At 33.0% G+C, this 11,292-nt stretch overlaps 1 protein-coding gene across 1 annotated transcript; it reads right to left on the bottom strand.

Annotated features, from left to right (window-relative positions):
• Nucleotides 1-1,733: 1,733 nt before the first annotated feature.
• Nucleotides 1,734-10,913, bottom strand: LOC106068099 (serine/threonine-protein phosphatase 4 catalytic subunit). The gene is made up of 9 exons (XM_056006475.1): nt 10,758-10,913; nt 7,868-7,914; nt 7,324-7,447; nt 7,058-7,210; nt 6,691-6,864; nt 5,655-5,781; nt 4,230-4,419; nt 3,919-3,997; nt 1,734-3,271 (listed from the first exon to the last, which is right to left on the bottom strand). The coding sequence occupies exons 2-9, from the start codon at nt 7,891-7,893 to the stop codon at nt 3,221-3,223; spliced, it is 924 nt and encodes a 307-aa protein (XP_055862450.1). The 5' UTR covers nt 7,894-7,914; nt 10,758-10,913; the 3' UTR covers nt 1,734-3,220.
• Between the last annotated feature and the right edge of the window lie 379 nt (nt 10,914-11,292).

Below are 11,292 nucleotides of genomic sequence, written 5' to 3' on the forward strand. Positions count from 1 at the left end.
CCAGATAAATGGTTTATATGGTACTGTGAAAAGACGAAACCTGAGCTTGTTCGATCATATAGCAAGACATGACTCACTGTCACAAGCATGGTGACTCTAGCTGTGTAAGCAATAGCACATTCAGACCATTGAGAGAACCACATCTATACACAAGCTACTTAATTAAATAGACGCCAACTTGCTTCAAATGACATAGAAGAGAGCATCTGGTTGCATTCGGCTTCAGAACTAGACGGGATACACTTTTGAGACTAAAAGAAAATCCGCTGCCAAAGACAGACGTAGATGGCGAAAAGAAAGTATAAATCGACCACCGGTGGACAATGGTTATGGTTATGATTAAGCTGGATGTGGCAATATATATAGGGCCAGCTGGTGCTGCATAGCTACGGGAAATACCGCATTCGTAATAAATCTTCGTACTCGACACAACAGAATGCGACAACACATGTACCGGAAGCTCAAAATTGGAACCAGTGAAATCTGCCCATGTGGAGTATCACCAGAAAATGCCGACCACGTCCTCCAAAACTGCTCTCTCTACCAAGAGGCCCGTATAAGACATTGGCCCCAAATCACCCCAAATGAAAGAAAACTATATGGAGAGCTCCCTGATTTGGAAACCACTGCGCAGTTCATCTCATGTATTGGTCTAGTCATATGAACACTCCAACATAACAATGAGAACGATGAAGAAGAAGACAAGCCTTATTATTAATTAAATAGAACCAGTTCAACGATTGGACATTTAGCAAAAAGTTATCAAAACACACCCCGACCATTTGTAAGGAAGATTTAAATTTTACTTGAAGTTGTAGATGATGGATATCACATGACTGACGTTTGCTGGGGGTCAGATTTATTTATTGCCCAGTTTTATGCAATCAAAGCATATTTATTTACAGAGCACAAGTAGATTCCTAGGTAAATAGCGCATTAAACTAGTCCTGCCAGGGCTTGCCCATCATGGAAGCACCTTTGATTGAAGCGGTCGAAGAGCTTAGAAACCTTCTGTAGAACATCTTTCAAATAACCATGTTCTGATGGAGGTTGAACCATGTTCTGATGGAGGTTGGTGTGGACAATATAGAAACTCTACTTTTCATTCGATAGCTGCGCTGGGTCGGACACTTATCCATGCCAACGCTGCGTAAGCAACCTTTTTTTGGCGAGATTTATTTAAAGGAGGACGGCGAAACAGAGGTGAACCTCATAAGCGCTATTTAGATCAACCCAGGCGCAGAAAGCCTCTGAATGAAAGACAATTGGAGAGCTCTAACGAAGGCCGCGGGATATACACATGAGGCACAGAAAAAGCCATTGTAAAAGAAAGGCGCATGACATAAAAAGACAACTGAAACTTCCGGTGAACAAAGGCTTTGTCTGCATCAGATGTGGAAAAATATACGTTGCAACTGGGTTTAGTTGGCCATGTGAAACTTTACACTCATTATCTTCGGAATCGAAGACTTAGCCATTATTATTATTGCATAAAAAAAAAAAGCTCCCCATTAAGTGGAAAATTTACTTGCCACTTTGCTCATATTAAGTAAATTCAAATAAGTGAATCACTCACTATACAGTTAAAGCCTTTTCAACCTTAGGATTTGATTAGAAACTCTTTGAGAATACTTGTCAGCTTTTAACTATTCACATCCATCTCAATCCTATTTGGTGATGATCTATACAAGATACAAATAGCAAATAAACAAGACTACAAGAGAACCCAAATGTTAAGAAATCATTCACAGTTTAATCTAGTTATATTCTGTACAGTTGCCATAAAAAAACAAAACATATTTCACACAATGAGAGAACCACAGTCAAACACAAGCTTTAATATCAGCAGTTCAAATATTGGACATTTAGCAAATAGTTATCAAGACACATCCATCCCACTTACAACTCATTAACATTTCTATTTTATAGTTGTCACAGAGAATATATTCTTGTATTATTTTTATTACAGAATGTCAGTACAATACTTACCAAAAAATATAAATGGATTACAAGCCTCCAGAGTGAATTATGTGGGCTAGCTCAAGACAAATGACCAAACAAGCAAATATTAATTTCACATATCCAATGACTGGCAAATTATATATCACTCTAGTACTCTGAAGTTGTTTGAAAATTATGAACAGTGGTTTAAAATTTCATTAACACCTCAACATAATGACATGCACCGGACAACATCAACATTTCTTATCATGTAGGGCGGGACAAAATGATGGCATGTTATCTTATAAACTACTCCGGAAGAGAAAATAATTATGACCTACACATACCCATGTGTTAATCTAGTCACGCATGTTAATTATAGACTTAAAATCATTTAAAGCAATGATTTTCCTGCTAATCCAGGCAACCCATTCCAGCCCCAATGACACCAGGAAAGAAGGAGCATATGTATGACTTTATCCTAGCATATGGGACAGAAAAGTATATATCTTTGGCCATTTTGGAGGCTATTTTTAATGGAGATATTTTCATAGAACTGAAGATTGTTAAAAAATGACTATGTCAAGATTTGAAAGTCAGATATGAATGAATAGAAAACAAAAATAAATCTACATGGTAACAGCATCTCAAGTGACACCAAACACACAATCTCCAAATACACTCTCAGATCTGTTGGCTGCAACAACAGCTTCAAATACAAAGTAAGGAGAATACATTTCATATTAACACACATTCACTTAGATGTACACCTTCACAGTCCAGATATAATTGAAATATATTTTAGTTTCAAAATATACTATTGACACTACAACTGTCAGAATTGCATTAATTTAGAAACTAATCAAATAAACATACATCTAACTCTTTTATCCTTAAAAAAAACAACACCCCAGACGTTTAGAAATATAAAATAAATATTGTATGCCCAAATAGGAGACAACAGAATATTAAGAAAAAAGTGCTTGATAATACAATTATTTGCTTCTTCTTCGACAACTTAAATAATACTTCTAATGACTAAATACACACATTGTATTAGAATATAAACATCTATAATTCATACATTATTTTTTTTTTAAAGATTTCAGTTCAATGAAAAGAAACAACAGACTTTTAAGAACAGTAACCACTGATAATTAGTCTGTACAGTTGTGTCCCGATACAAATCATACACACACACACACACCAGCTGCTTCCAGTGTTGCTTGGTCTATACAAAACAGATGCCTCTTCTCTCACCTCCTCAATTCAGTAGCGACTAAAGGAAGTAGTCAGGCTGTGGCTTCTTGGATGGTATACCTCTAGACTCCTACAAGCACAAAGACAACATCAGTAAGTAATAAGACAGAGACAAAGAGCTGACAACATTAAAAAAAAAAAGAACCCCATTACTTTTACATAAAAAAACAAAACTTTTCCCCCCTACTAATTGAAGTGTTAATAATTTAAGAAAGTTGAGGTAAAAGTCCTTCTTGATATATTAAAAAAGATTATAACATGACTTGCAAAGCCAAATTGACATATAGAAACCTTTGATGACAGAGCTTATTGTTGAAAATGGCTAAATTAGCATTATTAACAAGGTGTATCCTTCAAGTTGATTCATTCATTGAATAAAATTATTTGAAATATGTGTCTAAACATATATGCAAGATATGTAAGGTAAGGAAAGACCTTTTCTCTCCAGAAAAATCACTATGGCCGATGTCTCTTTAGCTGAATAATATTTAATCAAAGAAATTTTAGCTCACTATTACTTTAGTAAATTTAGGATACCAGTTAAAAATTCGACACCATTAAACAAGTTAATTAAAAAACAAATTGGAAATCTTTTCTTGGCCCTTTTATTTGCTTGTACTTAGAAATACGTTTCACACTGTTCCATAGGCCACTGTAAATATATCAGTCCAAGATAGCAATGCAGACCATGCAGATAAGACAAAATTTTCAATTTACCTGTGGAGCAGCTTCAAATATTGTAAAATCTCTTTTTAAATTTTCATCTAACTCAAGTATGGCTGCCACATTACCGCACCTGAAAAACAAACGGAAATGAACTTAGTAATGTTATATGAAACTAACGAGTCTGATCCTATAGAATAAGCAAGCTCTAGAGTAAACCATACGCAATAGCTAGTGGAACTACCTACCTATAACAGTAGTTAGGAGCTGAACTTAGTAATGTTATATGAAACTAACGAGTCTGATCCTATAGAATAAGCAAGCTCTAGAGTAAACCATACGCAATAGCTAGTGGAACTACCTACCTATAACAGTAGTTAGGAGCTGACCAGACAGTGAGCACCATCTCACCAAAGTGCCATTTATAGCCTTCCATTACTAGTTGATGTGCTCGACATATCAAGTCCACTTCATTCTCCTGACAAAATGAGTTGACCACATCGCTACCAAATAAATAACCAGCGCCTCGTGGACTCACGCCCCAACCTTGCATATCTACAGAATTAAAAAAAATAATGTCAGACTTTTACAAAAAAGGACATGTAACATACAATAACAGCAGCACTGAGGTACCAAGGTTGTTAAGAAAAGAAGGTGAAGAAATTATGGCTAAACACAGACAAGCCCAGACCATTGACCCTGATCTGGTGCCCATCACCTAGTAGCAACCATCCACTTTACTTGATTACACACCTCCCATCCAGAGCCCACCCACATTTCTATCTTTAATAGTCCCCACAAACAATTCCATATTTTGGGTCAACACATATTGGAGGCTTTTTCCACAGACAAACAAAGAGCCTAATTTAAATTACATTTATCTCTCTTAACCCTTAAGGCGCGTGAGGTAATTTAGCCTCTATTGTTTATGCACTCATTGTAAAATAGCTCAGCACTTTAAGGGTTAAACACTACAACAAGAGGATAAACATGGACACATATAATAGCTTCAAAGTGATCTAATGGAAATATTTAAAAAAATAATAATTTTTGTCATAGATTTATAATTTCAAAACAACTAAAGACATATTATAGAGCAAGGGAAATGATAATCAAACAATATGAATTAAGTTAATTATGTTTTTAGTGCTCAAATAAACAATGATGAAGAATAACAATAAAAAAGATATGAACAAATTAAAAATTCATGTGCATTTTGTAATGCCACAGAACAAAACTTCATTTAGTAATGTTTATCATTACCATGGATTAAATAAACCCTAGAGCTAGGTTTCCTAAAATTTATAAATACATAAAGTAACAAATTGCATGCCTTTCCCTAGATAAAAAAAAATGGAAGTCATAAGTACCATTCCAGATACTGAAATATTACTACATCATTTTGCCCTTTTAAATTATTATATTGAATGGAATGTAGTTATAGAACACAGCTGTACTGAGTATTTGGAAAAAAAAATTTTGGAAATCATATTATGCTTTACTGCATACATAAAAATATGCATGCAAGGACAATGCTTTACAAATTTAAAAAGATTACTTAAAGGCTGCTTTTCTTCTTTTTGCAATTGCAGCTTTGTAAATGGTCAAGGCAGTCTGAACAAGTTAAAATTGTACTTACTTACTTAAAATCTCTCTCAAAAAAGCAATATAAACATTTTCAGTTGTTTGTTTTTTTTTAAGAAAAGAATGACTCTGGGTAAATTTTTAGGAATTCCTCAAGTTTTAGGGAAATTTCCAGCACTGTATGATCAAGAATCTAAAATACTCACCCTCTGGATCTGACCATAATAAATCACACATGGGACCATCATGGGGGACTTCTTGCTTTCTATCTATCTGACGAATTTGGTCCAGTGATGTGATTGACGGTGAAAGACCACCATGTACACAAAATATCTAAGCACATACAAACAAACAAAAAAAACTGTCAACTTTATATAAAAGAAGACCTATTGATTCAAGTGGCAACCTAATATATGTATATATATATCAGACCTGCCTACCCAAAAAAGTCAAAATGTGTAACACTGATGGTCAAAATGTGTATTTTGGCACCAGAATGTGTAAACTTGCGTGATCAACTTGTGTTAAATGTAATACTAGGTGTGTGTATTTTGTGTAACAGTAGGCAGGTCTGATATGTATATATATATATATATAAATATATTTATATATACATATTACGTACATATAAAAATTAACTACAATGTACTGTTATGACCCTATTGGCGGCGTAAAAGGGTTAACTATAGGCTCAGCTGACACACACGTGACTCACTCAGGTCAGCGGGGCCATGGACAAGGGACAGTACTACGATTACACAAATACACGCAAATATGACCAATGTTATGGTCATGTGATCGAAATCCTGCGTGTACGAGAGACACAGTGTGTAGGAAAGCGGCAGTTCAAGACCGGAGAGCGTCGAGACCGGGACTGTTAGTCGGCCATGAAGTCGGTCCTGGTCTAGTCCTCAAGTGTTGATGTAAAAGTCCAGAAAGAGAGACAGTAGAGTTTTGTATGTGATGTACAGAGTGACATTTTAGTTGTTGATGTGTTTGACGCCAATTGTCTAGTATTGGCTGTTATCTACTTATTCGCTCATTATTAAAGTACCCGATATTGTGGAGCTCTTGTTGTCAAGTTCTTGATGTGTTGATGTGATATGTTGTGTTTAGCAGTGTTTACAGAAGGCCTGATTAGGAGGAGAGAAGCGTAACAGTACAGTGCTTTCAGACTGATGCCTAAGTAATGGTAGCTCAAAATGTCCATCAATGATTAGATTACTCTTCTTCTTCAATTACCTTTCCATCTACAATAGCTGAAAGACTGAGGTAGTCAAAGATCTCTGTACAATACCGCCACACTGTTATTGATCCATATTTTCGTAAACACTCATCATAGAACCCATACACCTGAGTAATCTGACGACTTTCATGATTGCCTCTAATTAATGTAATACGATCTGGGTAACGCACCTTTCAGGAAAAGATTGGGAGAGAAATATATATAATATATTTTTAAAAAATGCAACATTAGAACAGATCTTTAAATAATTTTATTTAATTAAGTAGAAAATGTTCACTAAGTTATCCTATCGCTTGCAATCAATTAATATTTTAAAATTTCTTGAAACAAAATTTTTTTTTTTCAAAATAAAGGTCTTTTTACCTTTAAGGCTAAGAGCAGTAGAAAAGTCTCAACACTGTAGAAACCCCTATCAACAAAATCGCCCATAAATAGATAGTTTGTTTCTGGGACTTTACCGCCAACTTTAAATAATTCTTTCAGATCATAAAACTGGCCGTGAATATCACCACAAACCTAAAAAGTAAGTACAAAAAGTTAATAACACACTATAATAATAAGTATTAATTATTATGCTACCAAAATTCTGACAAATTCAATATTAGCCACAAAATACACCTTATACTTACTGTAACTGGGGCATCCACTGACTGTACATTTCCTTCCTCTACCAAAATCTCTCTGGCTTTAGCACACAGGGCTTTCACTTCACTTTCTTTGATTACTTCACATCTTTGTAACTGTTCTATTTGCCTGAAAAACCCCACGTAATATTAAGTATTACAAAGGGAAAGGTTCCAATTTATTTTCATTGATTCTATTCAGATGTGTAATATTTTAAAATAAATAAGCTGAGAAAGTTCTTAGTTTAAAACAAAAAGGCAGTTTAACTAACCAAAATAATACAAGTCTCTATTCTCTAGAACATTTAATGATTAATTGAGAAAATACTTATTATTGGTTATATTGTACATAAAATATTATATTTGAAAAAAAAAAACAACAAATTCTGATGTTTTTAGAATTTATCAAAGTATTAAATAATATTAATAAAAACAAAAATCAACTTGATTTCCTAAAAAAAAAAATTAAAAATAATGGATTGCCAGTAATCAAATCTTTTGACAAAAGAAATTAATTTAAGCACTTAGAAATCGATGTAACAAGCGCTACCTGTCCAGGTCACTCATGTCACCCATGGTTCTAAATGTTTCCACCTTCTGTAAGAAAAAACAAAACAAAAACCAATAAGAAGTGAATAATACTAAAACCAAATAGTTTGATAAAAGTATATGTTTATACCAAAACGGAGCTTTAAACTTGTATGGTCCCATAAGTTATAGATTGGTTACAAATCCTTTTCATTACTGTGTTAGTTTCTTGAATGGATTGAAATCTCATAAATCTCTGAACTAATCTTAGTTTTTAACAGTTGGTCTGTTTAATTAATCTGCATATGTATAATTTATTGTTGGTAATTCTTGACATTTTTCAGCTCTACCTCTGCTGTACACCATGTAAGATCTTAATCTTAGTTGTGGGAAAGACATTGACAGTGTGTGATCACATTCAAGTTGTTCCCAGAGAGAGTTTCATTATTGGGTGTCATATGCCTTAAAGAGAGACAATGTCTTTTACAAGTCAGACAAACTGATCAGTCTTTGCATGTTATAATTTTAAACATACAGTCACAGAATTTCAATCTTTATCTAGAGATCTAATGTAGTAATTACAGTAATAATTTCATAAACAAAGGTTGAGTCAATCTCTGCACTCAAGTTGGGAGAATTTTATTTAAGCCTTAAAACTTATATATATATATATGGGAAAAGATCTAGATCTGGGGCTAAAGTCTAGTCCTATAATTATATCACTATTCCCTTAACTATTAAGTATAGAGTCTAGTATATAATGAGTTATGATAGATGAGTCTATACTTTACTAGACTGAAGTGTACGCTACATATTACTAGCAAGATCTAGAATAAGTGTATAATAATAGATAGGTAGATAGTAAATAATATAGAAATTATATCTAGTATTATATTTATAGATGAACATTTATCTAGAATCTTATTAAGTTAAGTAAGTCTCTAGACTCGATATATAGAGTTACTAGTTATCACATATATTCGTATAGGCCAAAAATTAAAAGTTTGACTGACAGTGCATTATTTGATGATAGTTTGACATAGAAAAGAAAATAAAGTATCAAAATGTTCCTTAGTTTAAGGAGAATAGGGATGACTACTTATATTTGTACCACTAACTGGCCTAACCTGTATTTGTTATTACATTATATCATAAAAGAGGCGATGTGTCTTCATTGAATCCAAACAATTTTTTTTACACTTTATCTGATTCTGAACACCCAAAATTTATTCCAAACAGTCTCTAAATTTTGGCACCAATAAACTCAGATTTTAATTCTATATAATTAACTTAAATTTTCAGATGCCCAGGGATAGCCCCTCACATGAAATCATGAAGATGTTTTCAAATTATGCATAAATATGAACCAAAAATAAAATTTGAACACGCTTATTCAACCTAAATTAGGTCACTGGGATTGTGACTTCTACACTGATCTTTAGACTGTTATTTTATGTTTGCATGATTAATTGTGTGTTAAATGTTTGTGCTTTTTTGTTTATTCATTTAATAAATTTCTAATACAGATGATATCTTGTAACTCTTGTAGTCTAGTACAGGCTAGAATGGCCTTTTTGCCTAAATAGCTGAATTCTCTATATAATATATACTCTCTATTTAAATCTAGATCTATCTAGTAGGTCTAGATCTAGGCATTTAACTTCATTCAATGTATGAAGCTCACTCCAAACATTTGCCCATTTATTCTCTATAAAAAACAACAACAACAAACAAAGAAATAAATCAAAAGCAACAGTTTTTTTTAAATATAAGATGATTAACATTGATGTCCAAAACTGATTACTTGTTTGGAATAAATTTTGGTAAGAAAATCTTAATTTAATACAAACACTGAAACACCCTATGAAATCAAACAACTTGGACTTGGTTTATGAATCAAATAAATTAGCTCCAAAAACAGAATCAATTTTGGCCGGCTCATTAGCATAGACTTAGCCAACCAAAAAATATAGTCTTAACCCTAGGCCTAGGAAGAGGTAAAGTCACCCAGGTAACATAGAAACACCCTGACTTACAAATTTGAAATTCTTTTTTCTTTCATAAAAATCCAGCTAAACGACTGAGTAAATGGAAGGAAATTGGGTCAGAATCATTGGAAAATGGACACAGGCACTATATCACTATAATTATAATACTATACAATACACTATACTACTAGATCTATAATCTATACTATACATACACTGTGACTGTTTCTGTACAGCGCACTATCACTAGTAAAACTAGTTTTATATTAATTATCAAAATGATGTAAAATGACCACAAAAACAGAGTTGTTCAGATTCATGTTATGTCCAGAATAAATGAATTACTCCAAGACAAGTCAGTCTAAGTCCTAAGTCTAACACTCTTGAGTCAACTCTAGTGTGAGTAGTGACACTCTCAGACCTCTAACCCTAGTAAAACTAGTTTTATATTAATTATCAAAATGATGTAAAATGACCACAAAAACAGAGTTGTTCAGATTCATGTTATGTCCAGAATAAATGAATTACTCCAAGACAAGTCAGTCTAAGTCCTAAGTCTAACACTCTTGAGTCAACTCTAGTGTGACACTGTGAGTAGTGACACTCTCAGACCTCTAACCCTAACCCCTAAGCCTAAACTTAAAACTAGTATTTCTACATTACATTACTTTTCTTACTAGAATACTAGACTGGTCTAAGTCTAAGTCTGTCTCTCTCAACTCTCTGTACTCTGTCAGTGTCACTAGAATTCAGTGTTATTAATTCACTGACTGAGTACTCATACTCATAACTTTAAACTTAAATTGTCTTAAATAACTAGATTTTCATTTTTAATTTTGACTGATTCAGTGATTGTCACTCTGCTAACTCTAAAAGATACTGGATAGACCTTGATTCAAAATTATAAAAGATAATGCTACTTACAAGATAGAACCTTCAAAACTAGATATTGTTTATGTTTTTCTTAATTCCTTTGAAATAACGAAGAATCTAGGAGTGTTATAATGAGTTATCCACTATGACGCACTGGTCAGTAAATGTTTAATAGGAGTAACTATCAAATCTCGCGTTTTCTCGCAGGAAACTGCTTGTAATTCAAAGAAGGAAAGGTCAAAATAAACATTAAACGTGTTGCCTCTTTGATAGAAACTATTGTGCCATTCAAATGGATAATAGTTTTCATATTTAAAAAAGTAAAACAAAAGACTAAAAACTAAAAAAACAACAACAAAAGACAGACTTGAATAATTTCATCAAAAGATAACTGTTTATTATAATTAAATTACACACGTTTATTTATATTTAGACATAGTTAAATTTAAATAAAAATTCTCCCCAAACCCATTTAACTCTAAAAATATCTAACAACGTTATCTTAAATAGCTACACTTTTAATTTAGTATAAAATGCAACACAATACAATCTTTTTTTTTTGAAGTAACGTCTACAATATATAAGA

Source organism: Biomphalaria glabrata, chromosome 12 (assembly GCF_947242115.1).
Source record: "Biomphalaria glabrata chromosome 12, xgBioGlab47.1, whole genome shotgun sequence".
Taxonomy (NCBI): domain Eukaryota; kingdom Metazoa; phylum Mollusca; class Gastropoda; family Planorbidae; genus Biomphalaria; species Biomphalaria glabrata.

Bases quoted from the DNA above. Each gene is read 5' to 3' on its own strand.
- LOC106068099 (XM_056006475.1), bottom strand. From the start codon at position 7,893: ATGGGTGACATGAGTGACCTGGACAG. The intron at 7,448-7,867 runs GTAGCGCTTGTT...GGGGTTTTTCAG, and splicing joins GACATGAGTGACCTGGACAG to GCAAATAGAACAGTTACAAA. The intron at 4,420-5,654 runs GTGAGTATTTTA...TTAATTCTGTAG, and splicing joins ATTATGGTCAGATCCAGAGG to ATATGCAAGGTTGGGGCGTG.